At 40.2% G+C, this 21,924-nt stretch overlaps 1 protein-coding gene across 5 annotated transcripts in view; it reads left to right on the top strand.

The window, feature by feature from the left end:
* Positions 1-5,358: 5,358 nt before the first annotated feature.
* Positions 5,359-21,924, top strand: part of LOC139747310 (uncharacterized) — a 34,872-nt gene continuing 18,306 nt past the window's right edge. Inside the window, exons 1-2 of one of the 5 annotated variants that reach the window (XM_071659465.1) lie at positions 5,359-5,499; positions 19,972-20,246. In XM_071659465.1, coding sequence (XP_071515566.1) covers positions 19,991-20,246 — 256 coding nt within the window. In that variant the 5' untranslated portion in view covers positions 5,359-5,499; positions 19,972-19,990. Of the gene's footprint in view, positions 5,500-17,558; positions 17,732-19,971; positions 20,247-21,924 lie in introns of those variants that run through there. The other 4 variants (XM_071659502.1, XM_071659483.1, XM_071659475.1 and 1 more) reach the window with 4 other exon arrangements.

The following is a 21,924-nucleotide window of genomic DNA, read 5'->3' as shown; positions in this document are numbered from 1 at the left end:
CATTTCCTGTTGATAACCATGTCCCCCCAAGAATTACAAGGAAGACCAGAGTGTCATACAACAGTTGTTTAGGCTTGTACATTATTGTGGATACCTGGGAGTGGACATGGTAGCGAAAGAAGTCATTGGAGAGACGGAGTGAACAATATGGTAGGAGAGAGGATAAACCCTCTGGGTGTTCAGTACGGTTTGTAGAAGTTAGTTTTCAGGAACCCTAAAGCAAAAAGACAGGAGAAAAATGGATGTTTCTAAAAAGAAATACTTAAGGAGAGTAAGTGACACAAGGAGAGTTGATTCTGTAGGGAATGGTAATGTAAAAGGAATTTGGAATAGCCGATGAAATGTTTTGGACAGATAGAAATGATGAGCGAAGAGAGAGTGACTTAGGAGGATGCACGTGTCAAAAGTGGAGGGGTAGTGAAGGACCCCCCCAAGATGAATGAGGCTTTGGGTTAACGGGATATAAACATTCCGGTGTGTGAGAATTGATCGAACCGATGTTAAATATGGGGGGCGACATGGTCAGTGGGGTGAATTAGAGAAGATGTTAAAGTAAACCAGTGAGAAATCTGTAGGGCTTTGCAGTAGGTAGTAAGCTTTGGTTTGCGTACATTATGTACAATAGCTAGAATAGGCATCTGAAGCCTTCGTTCACATGTTCCTGACGCTACATCGCTAAGGGGGAAAAGACGATGAGATATGAAAATTGAATTGAATTCATTATGTCTCCAATGACATCCTCTTGGACAGATTCCCCTGTCATATTTTAGGTTTAGTCTGGATCATGAACTTTGTCCCGATTTTCAATAAATTCTGACCCAGTTAACTCGGGCATGGAAGGAACCCTTTTCTCACTCAAACCTAGATGGCAAAGAACAAGAACTCTTTAATCAACCCACTAAGTATTAGATCTAAATAAGCAACAAAGTATCAGTTTGTACCTAATAATCAACAAACTATTCGTTTTCTCTTGTTTCAGATAGAGAAATATTGTAGTTTACGCTGAAATAAAACCAAGAAAACATATCTTCTCTTATGCTCGAAGAAAACGGAAAACATTAAAGGATAAACACATATATGTTTTCTATAATCATTATAAGTTATGCATCTTATATTGAATGTGATAATATGCCATCTCTTCGCAGATGGATTTCGTTGATATTAGTTATATTATTAGAACTTAAAGATCAAAATGATCTGCGGACTTCTGCTTATTTTTTCAAACACAGTCAGCCTACTTTATTATTGTACTTAAATGTGAATATAAGGTAAATGATATTTTATATAGGACATTTCACTTAGACTCTCTCTTATTATGTTTATTTCATATGAAATTCAATTATTGGTAAATATTATAGACAAAAGTTTATGGCAAAATGAATCTATAAGGAAATTTTCTGAACGTTTGAGCTATTTAAAAAAAATATGTCATTCTTAACCTCCTTATGTATTGTACAAGTAAACCATTGTCAATACTAATTTAGAATATCGCAGGCGAAGGTTAGACCAGTTAGCTATAACATAGCCATCAATGGCACTGTTCTAAGCAACAGTGACTTTCCCGCAAAGCTGTGAAATCCTACGGTGACAATCAGCCTTGTTTCACTTCCTTTTATACTTTCTATATAGACGCATCAGTCAAGATATATGTAATCAAGACATATATAAGGCATAGACAAAAGGTTTTACATGAGATTCTCTCATTATTTACGTACTTTGCGAGACGTGATCTGTAGAGCAGTCGCCTTTGTTGGTAAAACACGATTCTTTATGATACAATCGAGTAATCCGCAGGTATGATAGAAAAAAATATGGCGAGGGATGTGAAGCCCAGGTAAAATATCGAAATAAAGCGATCAAACCAGTCAACCATACCTAATCCCCGGGAGGCAGTGGCGGGATCCACTCCCGGACCCCGGGAGGTGGAGGAGGGATCCACTCCCGGACCCCGGGAGGCGGTGGAGGGATCCACTCCCGGACCCCGGGAGGTGGAGGAGGGATCCACTCCCGGACCCCGGGAGGTGGTGGAGGGATCCACTCCCGGACCCCAGGAGGTGGTGGAGGGATCCACTCCCGGATCCCGGGAGGTGGTGTAGGGATCCACTCTCGGACCCCGGGAGGCGGTGGAGGGATCCACTCCCGGACCCCGGGAGGCGGTGGAGGGATCCACTCCTAGATCCCGGGAGGCGGTGGAGGGATCCACTCCGTCGCTCAAGCCCCCTCATCCCCTTTAGCAAAAAAAGAATCATTACATATGTGGGTGAGAATTTTATTTTACTTCGTCTTTATTAGATTTTGAGATGCTAAAAATCCCTAGCAACGTTCACCATTAGAGATTTCGGGATCAGGTCAGACAATAAGAGCATCCCGGACGAGTCACCGCCATCCGTCCGGAAATCGCTACATTTTGAAATTTTCAGAGACCTCGTTCGAGACCAGATACGTCCGGAGGAAAGCTTCCCAGTACAAAAAAAAAAAAAAAAAATATATATTTTTATCCAATATCGTGCGAAGGTTAAGAATGATTATATAACATTACGAACGATCAGATATTCACATGTTTTATTAAGATATCTTAAACTCATTTTATATGAAACTGATAAAGAATAATAAAAGCTTTATTATGTTAGAAAGAAACGAGAATGATAATGAAAACACAGGAAATATGATTGACAATCATGGGTTTTAAAAGAAGAAAAATTTTCGCTTGAATTGTCGTCGCGAAAAGTTATTGGAACAAAACACGGACACGCGTGAATACGATCTTGGGCGACCATGGTCGACTTAATCACATTTTTCAGTGAAAATTATTGACCTTTCAGATTATCAGAACGGATTAGCTATGATCTCAATCATTGCATTAACACTTCTCTTAGTTACTTGGACAAATCAACAAATGAAGTGGCGCAAGAAAAGTAAGTGACAATTAGTCTTTCTAATCGTGACATATTTTAATTTTTCACAATCTAAAACTTTGGAAATGATGGCGTGAAAGACCCAGCACTTCGATGACGAATAGACTGACAGAAAAGGAAACAGACAGAAGACTTTCAGACAGACGTACAGAAGATAGGTAGACAGACAGAAGTGGCTGGGGAGAAACTTTTTTTTTCATTGCATGAGCATGAAACGTGTATGATTATATATCATTGCTCAGAGTCCCACGGCTGGTCACCACATGATCAAGAATTGATAAATCCCAGTAACCATTAAACAAATAAACTAACAATGAAATGCCACAGTAGATAAAACTGAAGAAATAAAAATCACACCCCCACTGTCAAATGATTATCGCCAGTGACAGCTTATAACACCTGCAGAAGCTGTAGTGGTGCGTTTTCCATGAGGTCAACGACCATATATAAATATCCCCGGTAACAAGGTTATTAATCGAGACTAGTCAGGCCTTCCCCATCACTATAGGTCAGGTGGCTGTTCAATTATGGGTTCGGGTATTACCCCGTCAGGAAGGAGACAACGGGGATGGACATCGCGCGAAGCAAAATAACTCACACGTGAATTGTAATTCTGGAAGGAACTAACAAACTTACGTACAATAGAGAGATAGATGTTGCTCTTGTATTGAAATATAGAATGATACTTAAAATGTATAATGTTTCCAGTAAGGCATATATATATATGTATATATATATATATATATATATATATATATATATATATATATATATATATATATATATATATATATATATGAGATCATAACTTTGCCTTGCATTATCCCTCATCTTCGCAGAGGTGGTTCACTCCTCTCCTGTGGTTGGTTGGTAACAAGGGCTTTAGGCCTATTTGATTGTCAGTGTCATTAAGGCCGGCAGCGTCAAGTTATTAGCACGTCAAAAAAAATATCAGCACCTGCAGTTATCAGGGATTGCCACACACGCTCTCGCTGAACGTATAATCTTTGATCACAGTTTCCATAGCAACATGGGGGATGACTGTATAAAAATGGTTTGAAACGAGCATGTGAGGATTTTCGACAAAGAAGAAACGATATCCACGCAAATTGAAATACATATAAAAAACAAGTTTATTCACAAACTGCTGCCAATAGGGGAACTGCGAAATAGGAATAAAGAAAAGGCAGAGAGCTGATGCCTGCCCCGTCCGTATACTGACGATAGAATGAACATGAAAAGTTCTTTAAACTTTGGTCATTTCCCAGTGGAAACTGGCCAAGAAGGAGGCAGCCACTCCTGACGACATTGCAACTTTAATATATATATATATATATATATATAGATAGATAGATAGATAGATAGATAGATAGATAGATAGATATTAACGTCTTTCAAAGTCAGGCCAAAATTCGAAACTAATGGAAAACTGACACTAGGCAGCGGGTCGGCATCACAATGCTTTAATGTTTCGACCGTTGCGTAACAGGTCGGTGGTGGGGGAGGGGGTGACGTCATCCCGGCGTATGGCTTGCCGAGTCTGTTCAGGCTCTTCCGAGGGGAATATCGTCCATTGTGGCCGTACTGGCCAGGACTAGAGAGATATAAAAGACTCCTTTAAAATATAATGGTTATGACCATAGGTATACCATGAAACAATTTGAGGGAATATTGAAAACTACAGATTCTCATCATACATCCAGAATGATACACAGACACACAGACGTATTCCAAGTAACAAAGGCATTCCTGGTATGGCAGATATTCCAGGCCCCAGACAAAGCAATTATACTGAAAATCATTATTTATTCCAAGTTCACCGTATCCATGCTAAATGATGAAAGAAATTCAAAATGACGTGGTTGTTATTTGATAAAGACATTTGATAGTTGGATCATTTTTTACACGTATTATTTTCATTTTTCAAAAACATGGTACTTCGTAAGATCTATAGTTATAGGTAAATGCATAGAAGTACTTCCCGCTTCTTTCTGCTTCTATAGTAAGGTATAGCATCGTTGCCACCCGAGTTACTTTTATTATAAATCAATAAAGTTGAGGACACGAGAATCAAGTCGCAGGAATTTCCAGAGGAATGTAATTTTTTTTTCTTTTTTTGTGTAGTGATCGATTATTATTGTTGTTAGTCATTAGTTCTAGAATCATTAAGGTAATACTACAAACAACGTCATCGTTCATATAAAACGTATGTCCGTAATATTCGTACGTATCAGTAACTGTGTAGTGGACACAATGAACCACGCCCTCTTGGTATACGTCCCTAGTGGGCTCCACCCTCCTTGGAGGCCATATAACCCCAACTACCTCCAGCTGGGATGCCAACCCTGGCCTCCAGGCCAGGGGAGAGGGAGTCAAACCTCGCGCGCCACGCCAGGTGGCCCCGCGCAGGCGCAGTAGGCCGGTCCCTCCCAACGCAACTTCCGGATTCCATCGGGTCCAGACCATCGCCTGGAACACTGGAGTGCAAGACTCTCCCCAGACAGGTTCCCCTCCTGCCAGTCACTAGTCAGGAAGCCGTTCTTCCTTCCTTCGACGAGAACCATGTCTTCAGAAACTGACGAAGGTGAGTAACGTGAAAATAACCCAGGGAGTTTGGAATAGGGAGGCGACGCTACTGAAAACAAATCTGTGGATAAAGTAATATTTAAGCACCAAGTTTTCGTTGGTTTCGCTCGTTATGTGTTCAGAGAATTGACTGAAATCGATGACTGAAACGGAGTTCTTCTCCGGATACCAAAGGACGTTAGAAAGAAACGTGTTATAAAGTCGCTCGCCGAAGTAAGGCGAAGTTACGTAGCCACGTAAACAATACCATTAAGGCGCCACTCTTAACTTCTTCCGTGGACTGTGTTCTTGCCTGGCGGGGTCCCAGTGACTCATGTAGGTGAGGACACCAGCAGGGGTTTCCCCCTCCTCGTGAATCAAGTGGTGCTAAAAAATTCTTGTGTTGCTGAGTCGTGCTGGAGTGAGAGACTTCCACCAAGTTTAAGTACATGATAGGATACGATTTAGAAGCGGTAGGAGGAGTAGCACAGCCTAGCTTATTACTCCTTAGAAACTAGTAATTACAAAAATGATCATAAACATGATTACTAAATACTATAACAATGAACTTTTGATAATACTGATCTGAAGTAATATAGTTGTTTATGGTATAAAGCTTAGATATTTTAATCAAACTTTAAGTCGTAGCTACGGCTTGATGTGATTTTATCATGTTATCATACGTGTAAGAGACTACATACAGCAGTTATAACACATGGTTATCACTTTCCGTAAGTGACTCTTGCTCGACTAATGGTATGCATTAAGTTGGTTGGGTTTATTGACTTTAGGCCTATCAACTGCCAGGGCTAGTAGCGTCAAGCTACATCCACCAACCGAAAAATGTTGACCTTTAGGTGTTAAAAGATAATTCTAAGACCACATTTTTTCTATGTTAACTGAGACGACGTGGGCAACTGAGGCCCTAATTAAGGACATACCCTAGCCTGAGCCAGGATCCCAGTTTCATAGACCAACCCTTAGGGGAGTATGAACAGCTAAGTTCACTGTGGACCGATTGCCGTAACCAGGATTCGAACCTACGTGCTCGACCCTGGGCTGCCTGTGAATGCGTCACGGTCAGGAATGCTGACCACTACACCACGGGAGTACATAATGTCATAGTTATCACATATAGTTGCCAGAATTATGCATAGTTGCCAAGAATCGTTTTTCTCCAAAATATAGTTGCCTCATACAAGAATATCACATACTATAAGGCCAAATACCAGAATTGTCCACATGCCACGTGACATACCTTTAGGTGTTAAAGATACTTCTAAGACCATATGTCATAGTTATCTCATAGAGGTGTCACAGAATAGGTGCCATGCATCGGTTTTCTTTAGATTGTAGTTACCAAGTACAAGAATATTGCATGCTAGAACGCCAAATACCAGAGTTATCAGATGGCATACGACACTCAAATCATAACATACTATCATTTTTGCCTACAAAAATTATGACATACCAAAATTGCCTCTGATTTGTCATACACATGCACTTAAGGAAGGATTTACATATGTACGTGTCTCCATATGTGTTTCTATTTTAAGAATACGGGTATTTCCCAAGTGTTTACGTCTACGTATGTATACACATAGGTGTATTGAAATCCATACACGTGGGCGGTGTAGCCCTAGGAGGAGGAGGGGAGGGGAATGGTGGGGGTGAGGAAGGTTAGGTTGGTGTGGTGGTAATTGAGGCTGGCTAGGTGGGTATTGAGGTCACATTACCTACCTCACTTTGGTTGCTGGCCAGTCGCAGCTTACTTGTTACCGGCTGTGTGACTAACTTGCTGTCCAATCTACGCTTGGTTGTGACTGATCTTGTTATCAGGCCTTGTTACCGGGCTGCTGTATAGACCTTGTGTTATCGTTACTGGCCTCTTTATTTAGTTACTGCTCTTGATTTGTTGTTACTGCATTCAAGATTGGTTCTGTCAGGGTGTTACTAACCTCGATACTTAACACCCCTTGTTACATAGATTTTTTCCCCTTTTATAACAGCCATTAGCTGTCACTGAACCACAGTGTACATAATTACATTCCTGGTTATATTTTAGTTGTTATTATTGTCTGTGCTTGTTATCACATCATCGTCCCAATAGTTGGGCTTTTTGCCACTATATCCCCTTTCCACACGGCCTCACTCGCGCCATATGTTTGATGTACCGAGACCAAACCTTTCCATGGTTTTTCTTAACCCTGGTGTAGCCCAATGATAATACGTCGCGCCTCGTATACCACACCAATCCACATCATTCTATCCATTGCACACGTCTCAATCGCCTGCTCAAGCCCTGGTACCCAAAGCCTTCTTCACCCCAACCTTTCATCTTATTCAGTTCTGTTAATCAGACTGCGCTTACAACCTACCCGCTGCTTTTTTTTATACTATCTTTCCTTACAGGATCAACCCTTCCTCATACCACATATTGGTCTCGAGCATATGATATTCAAGATATTCCACCTCTTCCTTTCTTTTGTGTTCACGATCCTTCACTGTCAGAACTACCAGACCTTCATACATACTCGCCTCTGTCGTAAAAGACACTGACCTCCTCCTCCTTCTACACACTCCTTGATATATACCTAGGACCTCAGTCCCCCCCTCCTCCAAGCGTATGGTGGCTCACTTCAGTCCCCATGGTTACATTCACTGCCATGACCATTATCAGATACTTAGAGCACGCCACTTCCTCCGCGTCACTCCCTGTCCAGACATATTCTCAAACCATCCTGCCTCACTCCCCCTCCGCTCCACGTCATTACCTCACTGTCTGTTCTCTCACACTCTGACGTTACCAGGTTCTCGAGTCTGCCACCAGAGGCATGTCATGCAGTACATCCAGTAACTGACTCGCTTCTTCCTCCATGATAACTCCCATGCTCATTACCCCCCCAAGAATGCCGTAACCTCCACGCTCCTCCCCACTCCCCCGGTATACTGCAACCCCCACGCTCCTTACCCCCAGCATACCACATACCTGGCCCCCGTCCTAAGACCCATACATTCACCTCCCTCACTATCGCGACCATATACAGATTAGACAACAAAGGTGAAGCCACGCATCCTGGACACAGACCCATCTGTGACTGCTAAGAACGGCTCGTTCTCCTGCTTCCCCTTCTCGGACACGTTCCTTGTCGTCCTGATAAAAGTATATTTACGTTTACCCAATAATTTCGTTGCATCTTCATCGATGCCCCTTTCGTACACTTTCTTCAGATTCAAGAATGCCACATTCAAGTCTTTATCCTCGTAGTTCTCACAGGAGACACCTGGTCCACATATTCTGTACCACGTTAAAGCCATGTTGCTCCCACACCTGGTGTTGTGTGCATGCCACCACCCTCTCTGTCAGCACTCTCCCTTACAACTTGCCAGGTATACTCCACAGACTCATACCTCCGTAATTCGAACATTTACTTTTATTCATTTTTGCCCTTAGATAAGGGCACCGTAATATCAGTCCTCAGGTGCCCTGCCTTAGGCCATACAAACATTGAATAGCCTGAGTAAAACTAATCAAGAACACTGTCACTCCCTTAGGTGAGAAACTCACTCGCAGTCACCCACCACTTCTGCCACACTTCATCTTGCGTAAGGCTTTCACCACTTCTTCTCTTTTTTTTTTTTCACCAAACCATTTGCAGTGACTTTGCTTGCTGTCTCGTTCCAAGCACACGACATCCGCCAACCTATCGTGTAATACATTCTAAACATCTAAACAATCCATCATATAATATATATATATATACATATATATATATATATATATATATATATATATATATATATATATATATATATATATATATATGCGAGTTCGCCTCTTTCCGCGTTAGTAATGTGGCGTCAGGAGATGACTCCTCGCTTGGTTCGTTTTGCTGTTCCATCTTTTAGAAATTGAAATGCAAGAAGGGGAGAGTTTCTAGGCTCCTCTCCCATCCTATTTAGTTGCCTCCTACGACACGCAGGGAATGATAATCGCAAAAGTAGGAAGCTATGAATCAGTATATAGTCACATATGTACGTCATAATACATAATATTCACACAATCGTGACTAACGGGTGTGTCGCGTGAGGATCTGCTTTTAAAAATACTTAACATAATTAAACAAATGCATCTGCCGTCGCGTTCTGGGGGGAAACAGGGTGCGTGTTCCGACGCCAGATGGAAATTCAGGTTTCAATCCGTTAAATGGGATTGGGAGGGCGTGGGTGAGTAGCCTTATGGGGATAAACAGGCGATGTAGGCTCCCCTGCCACACGGGCCGTGATAGGGAGGGATAGTATGGGTAGAGAGGGCATTAATGGCTGGGGAGGTAGAGGGCAAGAGAGAGAGAGAAGGGGTGGTGAGCGTGGTTTGGAAGCAGGCGTGGGAGCGGCAAGAGAAGGCATGTGTGTGTGGCGCGTGGTGAGGTAGGAGGCGCGCGGCCACGCCTCGCCATTATGCGTCACCCAGGCTAACCCAACAACAAGCCTCCACTTGTGTGTATAAAAGAAATATACATTTTTACTCAAGCAAATTTTTCCATCTATAATAATCTTTTAAGATGTTTAAGCGAATTTTCTTAATTGTTCTATGGAGTATAAATTCATATAATGAGTTGGAATTAATATAATCATATAATTAAGTTGTTCAAGTGAGAGGTTTGCGTTAATTACTTGAGTTATTAAGCAGACTGCATCGTTGCGAAGTTCTATTCTTTTTTTTCCCCCATTCTATTTAATCTTTAAACGTTTCACAATGAAATGTTTTATTTCATGTTGCAGTGAACGTAAGAATTAGGTTGTAATTACTGATTAGAATGTCGCATATTAAACTTATGATTTGTGTACAATAATAATTCAATACTTGTTTTTTATTAAATGCGGTTTGAGGCTTCCACGTACGTATGTATGTATGTATCATTATTATTATTATTATTATTATTATTATTATTATTATTATTATTATTATACTCATTTTTTGTGTAAAAAATAAGAAAAATAGATATGTATAGTCATTATTATATACAATTCTCTTATTTCCATTTTCTTGGTGTGTTACTACAAATCTATAGAAATAAACGTTTCTGCGATGTTCGCTATATTTAGCATTATATTACGCGGAAAATATTGTACGATGCTAGTCTCGATAAAGCGTCATTTGTTATTGGTAGAATATTATTACCTAATGGAATACCGATGGTTACGACTTGACACAATAGAGTAGTTTTAACGTAGTTTTTTATATAACTGGCTGAAAATAGGTGTGTGTGTGTGTGTGTGTGTGTGTGTGTGTGTGTGTGTGTATGATAAAGGTGAATAGGTGAGTAGGTGAATAAAGGATAGACAGAAAAAATGAATAGAGGATAGAGAAAACACACACACACACACACGTAGAGAAAGACAACATATCTACACATATCACCATATCGAACATATAACTGATAATGGGTAGGAGGCAGATGATAACTGGGTTAGGTGGAAAAGAGGGGATAACTATAGGAAAAATAACAGGTGAATGATATTGTTTTAATGTGGGTAGCAGAATAACTGCAGCCGTAATAACAAATTAGTTCTGATAGGCATAACAAGAGATAACTAGTCTGAGTATAGGACACATAAAACAAGATAACTGTAGTCTGAGTAGTTACGATAGGACTCAGGATAACCTTGACAAGGGGGAACGTGATAACCGAGGGCAAAATTATAGGATGGTAGATTGATTGTGGGTTATTTGCAAAGATGACAGGGTAGATAACATGATTTCTTGGCGTGATAGCATTTGTCGGATCAACCTGACCAGACCGACTGTGGCGAAGTGATCACGATAACTAGTTAGGATATCAAGACAACAGGCTAAGAGAGGACAAGACCAAGATAACTAACCGGGATAACCAATTTCTCTTTCCCTATGACAAGATAACTTCAGCTTGGATAGTTATAACCGTGGCGAGGAGAACAGCGATTAGGATAACACGTCATTGTTATCAAGATAACAGTGTGTCGGTAGGCAAGGATGACAAGATAATCGATCAAAATAACAAGTACACCTGAAGCCTGGACAAGGTTGTTGACCAGGATAGCTGGATATCACCTAGGATAACAAGATAACTGAACATGATACATGTGGCCAGGATAGCAAAGATAACTGACCATGATTTTATATCTGTATCCAGGACAACAATAACCGTTGCCATGATAACATATCGCCAAGGAGACGTGATAAACAGAATACAATACCTGTAGCCAAGATAACACCAATATCGCATGATATCTTTAGTCAGGATAGCATCAGCCGTGATCAAGATAACCAGCAACACCTGTATTGAGGATAACAAGATACCCAGCCAGGATAGGAGGCGGGGAGGACAGCCCCCACAAGCCAATCGATCACCCAGGCAGTTGGCTGGATGAATCATACAGCAGTGCCTGGGAGCAAGACACACTCCCATGGTATCTCTCTTATCTCCCTCCCATGTTGCAACGCACTTTTCCCCCCCCTCTCCCGTGGCGTCGGACTTTCGTCTGCCATGGGAGTGCATTTTGCCTGACCATGGGACCTCTACCCCTTCCCCAGAGGGTCGGGAGTCATGGGTGAGTCTGGGAAGAATGAGAGGTTGTGTGATGGTTTTGAGGCCCAGGTGTAAGGGCGTCTCAAGTGCCTTTAGAGAATCTACGGGGAATTGAAAGATCAGCGGAGGATTTCACGTTGGCGCTGACGCGTTCCCTCCCAGCTTCTTAGCCTGTCGTCCAGGGTGGAGCAGATTAACGTAGTGGGTTGGATGGGGGACCTGGAGGAGGAGGAGGTACCTGGGGACTTGTGGGAAGGTGCATTCACCAGGGCATGGTAAATTCATGAGGATCAGGAAGCATGAAGTTCCAACCATGAGTGTCCTGTGGAACGCCACTGGTGAGGGACCAGGAGGAGGAGGAAGAGGAGCTGATCCCCCCCACAGTTGATGGTACGAGTTACCGATGGGAACTCTGGGGAAAACCCATGATTGTACACAGGATCGAGTGAGAGAGAGAGACTCTCTCTCTCTCTCTCTCTCTCTCTCTCTCTCTCTCTCTCTCTCTCTCTCTCTCTCTCTCTCTCTCTCTCTCTCACACACACACACCATACGCCTACGCACGTCATCTTAAAGTTCAGCCAGCGTCCCACCTCCTCGCGGGCTGGAGACACCCCTATGAATAATAGACCAGCGTGGTCTGTTCCCCCCCCCCCCCAAGTAAAGAGGAACAGAGCTGGAGGTTGACCTTGCCATCACCAAGCAGAAGCTGTGTCTGTTCTACCCTCTGTGTCTGGCCTGTTCTGTACCTCTTTGTTCACAGATGTTCATTGTTTAACCAGGTGATCAGTGTTTTAAGATGTTCAAGAAACTTGTTCATTAACTCTCCATATCTTAACACTATGTACTTCTTGCGCGTTCGATATATATATATATACTTGTTCTTGATGCAGAAATTTTTGTCTGTTTTACGTACCTCGAGCGATTGTTTTTTGGTCACAAATAAAGTTTGATTATGCGCAAGTTTGTGTCTGTGGTTTTGGGTGTTTGTGTTTGCACACCAGGTGCTTCTTCTGTTGTTTGCTCATGGTTTGTGTTAGTTCCTTTTGTGCGTTTGTTTGTCTTGTTTATCGCTTGCTAATACCGAGTTTTCCCGTTTGTATGTGTGTGTGTGTGCGTGTGTGCGTGTGTGTGTGTGTTTTGCTGTGTGTGTGTGTTTTGCTGTGTGTTTTTGGATGAGTGTGTTCTGTACACGCTTGTGTTAGAATATTTCTTTTTCTGTATGTATTTATTTTTCGTGTATATTGACTTTATATCTGGGATTATTATGTTTTTAGTTTATTTACAATTTGTTTATGAATGCATTTGTTGCATATACATTTGCATTGTATGTTTTTTATGTTTATTTTATTTGCTTAGTTCCAGGATGATGATTTATTCTATTTACTTCTTTGTTTTCAAGAGTTTCTCCTCTGATGTGTTTATTCACTTATGCTTTTTTATTGTGTTTACTTTTTTCGTGTTTATTTTTTCTTTTCGTGGATGTACATATTCTCTGGTCAGTATGTTCTTTGATATATATATTTATTCTCATTTGTTCTCTGATATACATAAAGACCAGTTTATTCTTCCGCGGTAATTGTTCGTCTTCCTAATTACGTTCACATATTCCCAGGTAAGAGACTATATCCTTGCAATAATCACTTTTAATATCACGTCCAGCCACAATGGCCCCCACATCATATTATCTAATATGGTCTCAAATATGTCCCGTTGGTGTTGTTATTTGATATACCCAACACTGTCATTTTGGAATATGACGCACACTATGGCCTCATCCTATTCCAGTCATTATGGTCGAAAAGCAATGTTGAATACAGTGTTATGTTGTACCTACGCACTTGCGAGGCGACTGATGACCCCAGCAACGTATTTATCGCGTCCGGAAATAAATGTTTCCCTTCAAACGAACTTTTCATGATTTTCAATACTCGACGTATCCGGAATTTCGGTTACCAGTAGAAGATCAGTTATCCGAAATCAGTTTATTTGTGCTCCGATTTATCGGGGAAACTCTCTTATACGAAGTCAGTTTATTATTCTCCCGGGTAACCGAACATATGTCTCATCCGGTATCCGTTTATTTATGGTGAAGTTAACGGATGGGGGAAGGAAATAAAGAACTTTACCAATTTCATATCCGTATTTCCCATTACCCTATTACACCCTTAACCCAAAACTTCGTTGATGTAGTTTCTACCGATGTAGAATTAAACCCAAGCAACTTAGAAGGAAATGAAACTAAGTTTGGCCTCAAGTGTGAGTCAAACGAGGCACTTGAAGTTGATCAGGTGGAAACTGCTGGCAAGTGCTTGAGTGGGGGGGGAGGCCTTTGTTTATAACACGATCGATACAGTTGACTGGTTTGGGGCGATAGCGAAGCTTGGTGGGGGGATGGGGGGAGATAGGTAGACGGGGCGATTGCCAGGTAGAGAGAGAGAGAGAGAGAGAGAGAGAGAGAGAGAGAGAGAGAGAGAGAGAGAGAGCTGATTTCGAGAAAAAGTTTCGGAGTGAGAGACAAAGACGCTTGAAGAGAGAGAGAGAGAGAGAGAGTCTCTAGTAGGGAAAGACGAGAAGACAGTCATAGACAGGTAGACAGAGTGAGTGACAAGCTCTATTTATAGAGCAAGAAAGCTAAAGCAAGATGAAGACAAAGAGACGAACAGACTTGAATTCACACTGAAACAGACGCACAGGAAAAAAAAAAAAAGAGAGAGACATACCGATAGAGGGCGATGCAGGGAGGTGGTGGTGACCTTGCCTGTACTGCAGTAGAAATATAATGATATAATTATTCCCACGGGGATAACCTGACCCTGAAGTAAACGGTTCCCATGGTGGTGACGAACTACTTTTCTTCCAACGTTCGTATGAATATATATATTTTTTTCTCTTTCATAATTCCGACTTCTTTCGTGTTTGGGATCTTCACTACGTATTGTTATCAATTAGGGCCGTTACTGATGATCATGAGCGTCATCTATAATTGGTAGTTCTGTGGTCAATATCCCCTTAGTATGATTAATTTCTACTCAGAGAATTGTTTCCGTATCGATTAACATTTCTTCTAATGTTTTGTAATTTACCTCCACTTCAACATTTATGGCGGCAAAATTGCATATAAATACAGTACTGATGTCTGCGTATATTTCACTACCGGGAACAAAACATTGGAACGTTACGTCAAACACCATTGTTAACGGTTTGCCTTCAGTGAAACAAAAAAAGAAATGTTATTCTAATTAATACCCGATTAATTAGTTCATAAACCGCTAATGAAACTCCATCGACCGAAAGTTCGAATAATATCTTAAATATTCTCCATTATGCCGGATTGAACTATAAAAACAGCGTAGTTCTGTCATTTGTGAGAAAAAAAAAAATCCCTGACAAAGTGTAATGAACCAAAATGGTAAATATTATTTAAGTTTTCGCCAAATATCGATTTCTGTAGCGAAGTATATAGGTGTGTTCTTATATATGTAGTATACAAGTCACTCGTGGAATGAAGTATATTATCATTTCCAATAAATAGCTCAACATGCATCTGTGAAAGATCATATTTCAGTCTCTGATTTATGCACAATATGTGAGTATATTTTAACATGTTTTCTCTTAACCCTACTGCTATGAAGAGATATGGCCGAAGTATTTCAAATTAATCATATACGGATTAACAAGAAGCAAGAACAAGGTGATGAACTGCTTTGATTAAAGCCATTCGAGATAATGTTGGGGCGAATTATTACCCTGGGTTAGGTCATATTAAGCGAGACTGAGCCCGTTCAAAAGACTTTTAGAGTTGCCATCGAATTTTAGCATCATTGATTTATATATGTATATAATGACATATTATTTATACGTTTACTTATTCATTTTCTGTGTTAGGTACACTTTGTGATTAATGATTTGATTTAAAATAGGAAATTGAAGTGGATCTAGTGACAAAGTTTTTAGGAAATAGAATTGATTTAATGAGATTATAGATTCTAAAGAGTTATGCTTCTCTGATGATTTACACACAGACGTGTGACTGCGTCCCAGATATGTATTGACACACACACACACACACACACACAGGACAGAAGTTGGCATTTACCAAATATCAGACGTTGGCCCAGAACGTCAGGGAAGGCAACCTCCACGTAAGAATTCGTTAGAGTTTGGCCTTTCATGTTATCTGTTAACCTTTATAGTCTAGATCCATGCGAGATACGAAGTTAGTGACGTAAGCAAAGCTTCTCTAACTATTAGTTAAGTAAAGATAAACTTCATACTCATTAGATCCATATGTTTCCACACATTTCATATTGTTGTGTATACTTGCACATAGTCGTAAATAACTCATTTTTTATTTATTAATTTGCCAATTTGTTTATAGCTATATTCAACGACATTGATTCCCAGAGGGCGAGGGGTGGTCAGTAGTGGAAGGCAATTAAGATAATGTTACCGTTACTAAAGCTAAAGGAATGTCGGCCGGGGTTCTGAGACCCACGCTCAGGGAGGTCATTGTCAGCCCGAGAAGCTTGGTATATTGTCATACTGACATTCTTACCGTAGTGTGGCCATAAAAGCTAGGCTAGCTAGTTAACATACACCGCAAGGCTATATATAGGACACGATATTAAAAGCTACGTGGCTAAGGTACGCTTAACCTGCAATTTAAAGAAAGCAAAAGCCATTACGTTAGTTAGGCTAGGCTTTTCACAAACATCTACACGTAATTAGAAAATAGTAATCTGTCTAAGCAGTTGGATGACACTGAAGTATCATTTATGAGATTAATGAGGGTTTTAGCGTACCCATAACCTTCAGAAAACGCTTCGAAAGAAAAAAACTTAACTCACTCGGTACTATACCGAACTTTATGAGCATTTCGGTTGCCACATACTTCCTTTTCTTTCGAAAGAAAGGTAATATATTTGTTGTATTTCATTCCCTTGTACGACAGCCTCCTTTCTCATTGTGAGTACCCTATTTCTAATTTCAGGTGACTACGTAGTGAACATCGATTATCGTTGCAACTGAAATTGGGATCCAATTATTTCATGTTCTTTCTGTTAGCGCCCAAAGCAAACTCCGATCCTTTAGGGGATGAAATTTCTGTTAAATGTAAGGAAACTTAACAACTGTATAGACGATTTGGTGTACGAATTGGGATGGTCAGACTCCCTCTTCTGCCCCAACCAACCAACACCTGCTCAGTGAACAGCTCACCACAAGCAGATGTCGGCCATCGACCCGATAATTATCGTACTACCTGCATGCAATGAGATAGCAGGGAGGGGGGAGACAGGGAAATTACCAGGCAAGCATAATTCTTCAATATATTTCTTGTCATCTGAAAGTTATTATTCGTAGCATATGAATCTCATTATTGCACCTGATTTATAAATATGCAGGAAATATTTGCTCTTTTGATATTTGTTATATAGATTGTTAAAATATTGGGTAATTAAATTATATTGGTAACCGCAGCATCGTAAGGCAATAGGGGACGTTTGTGAATCATTGTCATTACAGCGTCGGCCGGCAACGGTTAACTATGTCTGGTGTAGTCTGGCTAAAACGTGTGACATCGTAGAAGACTCGAGAAATAACCTGAGAAACTAAAAGAAAAATTAAGTGTTGAGAAATAGTATGCGTGTCAACGTGAGACTGCTGTGGTGTTGAAATTACTGGGTAAGAAAGACTTTGAAATGATCACATATTAGCTTTAATTGAACCATGTGCTTATGAGCGTAGCTAGAACGAATGAAAACTTGATAACTTGTATTAGTGCAGTTATTTGGAGCTATGACCAAAGTGTTTTGAAATGATTCGTATTTGCATAGTGACTGGACCAATTTTTTTTCTCTTGGAAAAGATTGAAAACGATTATATTTAATTCGTTATCCCGTTGTAATCATTGAGATTATACTGGTCTTGAAACATTATGAAAAGCCTTAAATACAAAAATTACGTTCGTGGTTATATGAATACTATTCCTTAAGTGATGATATGAAGGAACGAGTGATTGGTAATGAACAGTTAGTTCCCTTGGCAGTTCGATTGTTAATTTCTTTATTTTGAATTTGTTAGCGTTAGTATGTTAGTTACGTGCTTTTTGTGATTAGATGATGCAGACTAGATCGAGATAAACATATAGGTAAATGAGACAGCCAGGAATAGGAATGTGTATGTCAGGAGTAAATTTTCTTGTTTTCTTGCCACGGCAATTAGCACCGGATAACCATAGTATTTACCAAGATTCATAAGTACTAGAATAGGCACAGAATTATTCGTCAAACAAGTGTAATGATATTATGTTTACATATTTTCAGATCATAACTTTTATGTCAGATACGTCCGTTTCTTACTTGTTATCGATTATATGACGTATTCCAGGGAATTTGAATATATTCTATTACTTAGAGAAGCCTTCTCTTTCCATACTGATGAAATATATATTGTGTGAATGAGGTATTATCTTTTTGTCTTTGGAAAGATATTTACTGACTTAAGTAAGAATTTATACATTTCACTCATACCTATGTTATTATTATTATCATTATTATCTTAACACCAGCGAAAATTATGAACCCCCCTCCCCACCCTCCTAAGAACACCACTCTAACCCCCCCCCCCCCCCAGTTTCTAATATGGACATCCAGTCTTGATTGCTCTTTTTATTTCTTAATTGGTACCGATGATCAACGATGTTTCAACCGAAAATAGTATTATATAGTTTCTCCTCAGACATCTCGCTTATGTGTATATTTTGAGGGTAAGAGAGAGGGAACAGTTGGGTATGGACCACCCTTAAGAAAGTATGCGAACGAGTTATTATTATTATTATTATTATTATTACTATCATTATTATTATTATGATTATTATTATTATTATAGCTGGTAGTAACGGACACAAAGCCTCTTCTTCTCTTTCTCAAAGTAACGTAAGTACTCTTTCTCTCTCTCTGTCTCGCAGGTCTGTATATTTGAATGATCGTATATCATTATTTCAAATTATAAACCGTCGTCGTAACAAACTACGTCTCCGGAGAGAAAAGCAAAACATATTCGTCAAGCGTCAGACCAGCACTGTAGTTTTGCATATTAGTCACGTAAACGAGATGTTATCACTGTAGTTATTAGATGTATTGATTTTGTATTTAACTAGTGACTTAGTAGTGGTATACCAGGTGTATGATCTATTTTCGTCGGTCTGTGTATATGCATCGGCGTGATATAAGTGGCATCCGACCATAGATGTAGATGTTGGACACTCATTGTCGTAGGTTTTTTTAATGCAATATATATACACCTGGGTGATTGAGGCAGACCCATGTTATGTGTATGTCGAGTCTGTTGTATTTGTGGTAGTGTATGATGTGTGATAACTTCATGGGTGCATTTCGAATGCAAAGCTGGGATGTGTGGAATTCCTAGGTAGAGCGGCTTTAGTATGAATGTGTTTAGGTATACATAGCAACAAGCTAAGTACAGATAATGAATGAATGTATAACTACACACGGATGGTATAATGTGTAAATGTTAGAAATCATACATCATAGGAATTTAGCTAGATTTGTGTATTTAGGTGTATGCACTGTTGTTCAACAGTAGTATACAGCTATTTATACAAACCTGTATAATCTATAGTGTATGTATAATATGGATATTAGTTAATAGGAGTATGTATGTCTGAATTTATGTACGAATGTTAGGTGATGTATGATTTTGTGTATAGTTATTTAACCTGGTGTGTATATATGGCTTTCATCTCCCATTTGAAGATGATTCTGTAAAGCAGTATTGTATTGGTCTCTTGAAAACCACAAGTAATAAATGTGTAGAGAAGAGGTGTACTGGCAAGTGTGTAGGCCACACGTGCACTGTAGTAGCATAGGGTGTAGCAGTGACGAGGATCCCGCACTACACAGGGTCATAGTGTAGGTAGAGATGGGGTGTGGCACGTCCAAGGCAGTGCAGGTGATCGAGGAGGAACCCACCAGGTCACCTTCCCCGGTGGAGCCTCCGGACGAACTGACCAGCGTGCGTTCCAACACCCCGGACCTCGATTCCAAGCCAATAGACCCGCCCACCGCGTCTGTTGTCGTCCAATCAAATGGCACGGATCCCTCCGGCCCGCCCGTGAGACAGCCAATAGGAGAGAGCCTGCCGCAGACTCCCAGCGAGCCGACTCCGCCTCAGTCAGGTAAAACAAACTCTTTGGCCTGGACAGCCGCCACACCTCACTCACCCACACCTCGCTCTCTGATGTGATGGCACTTGTCTGCACCGAATTAGAGCACTTTATCACTCGTAAGTCTTGCTGTCACCTCAGTTGTCTGCAAATGCCGATGTCGTATGAATCATAAGCTTTGCTATTAGTCCAGTGGATCTAGAAATAAAATTGTGTGACGCAAAACTTTAACTTTTTTTTTAGATTTTCAGAAAAGGTTATATTACGTGTATGCAAATAATCCATGCCTCTGTTTACTAATGTGCGCTAGTGTCTTATTTCACTCATCTGCACAAGAAATTAAAAAGAAAAATAAAGATTATTATTAACGATAAAGAATTTTTTCTTAAGTTTTCGATAACAGACGAACATTTTTACAACATTCAACGTCTACTGAACTCGATAGTTTATATACGATGGGCAGGACACCGTATGATTTATAACTAGTAAAGTTTACCTTGAAATATTTCTATTTTTAGAAGACACAAATGCTCTATGATGGGATGAATACTCGTTCTGAGAAGTGATTCAACCACTTGAGTCAGTAACGAAAAAAATACCTTCGAATTTGTCATTTCGCTACAAACTGGTTCCAATTTATATGAACTAGAAGCAGACGGCGAACAACTGAAGCATTTAAATAGCCGCTCAAATTGCGATGAAGTTTGGATTCAGTTTCAAAACTAGACATGCTCGACAATTCTCAGAAATTAAAATAGCATCACTATTATTACTTAAACCCGATAAGAAACATGAATGGAATTGAATAAATGGATAAAGCATATTTTTTAATGAAATGATTTCTGTTTTTGTCATCACTTAGAGAATTGTCATCTGTTATTATGTATGGGTCAGCAGACATGCTGGTCATGAATATGTATGGGTCAGCATGTGTACTTGTCAGGGTCATATATTGGTCCACATGTATAGTTTTCATGGTTACGTATGCATCAGAATATGGGTCGGCATGTATACTGATCACGGTTATGTATGAGTGCGTATGTATATTTATGGTTATGTATGGGTTAGAATGTATATTGGTCAGGGTTATGTATGGGTTAGAATGTATGCTAAGTATATCCCTGTGCGGGTTGAAGTGAGTGTTTACTTTGGTTATATTTAGGTCCGCTTGTTTGCTCGCGTTCAGTTATGCAACCTATATGTGTGAACAGGATCAAGATGTATGGATGAATATTAACGGGGTTAGTTTAATTAGTGAGTAGTGCTTGAATAAAGGCATGTCGCCATCTTAAAATACTGCTTGAAAATGTCCTACATGAGGCGCTTGCGAAGTTATGCTAGCAAATTATAATTATGCATGTATTAGGCATATTACAGGAAGCATGGAACGTCTATGGGCTATTCCTAATTTTCTATATGTATCCACATGGTCTTCTAAATGACATGTCAATAGTCTAGTGGCTTTTAATTTCGCTCTGCTTCACTTGGCCCCCATGACCTGAGAATTAGAATGTGTTTTAAACGACCATTTATACCGAGATTTTGATTACATTTTAAAGGATGGAGGGTGACCTGACCTCGGCATCGGTTATTAACGAACTATATAAACTATTTGCCCCCAGACGACCTTGGGACAGTTATGGCTCCCCTAACTGCCACTTGCCTGCCCCAGTAATTGGGAACGGATGTT

This window comes from Panulirus ornatus, chromosome 5, assembly GCF_036320965.1.
Source record: "Panulirus ornatus isolate Po-2019 chromosome 5, ASM3632096v1, whole genome shotgun sequence".
NCBI classification, from domain to species: domain Eukaryota; kingdom Metazoa; phylum Arthropoda; class Malacostraca; order Decapoda; family Palinuridae; genus Panulirus; species Panulirus ornatus.
This window is presented reverse-complemented; position numbering and strand designations above follow the sequence as displayed.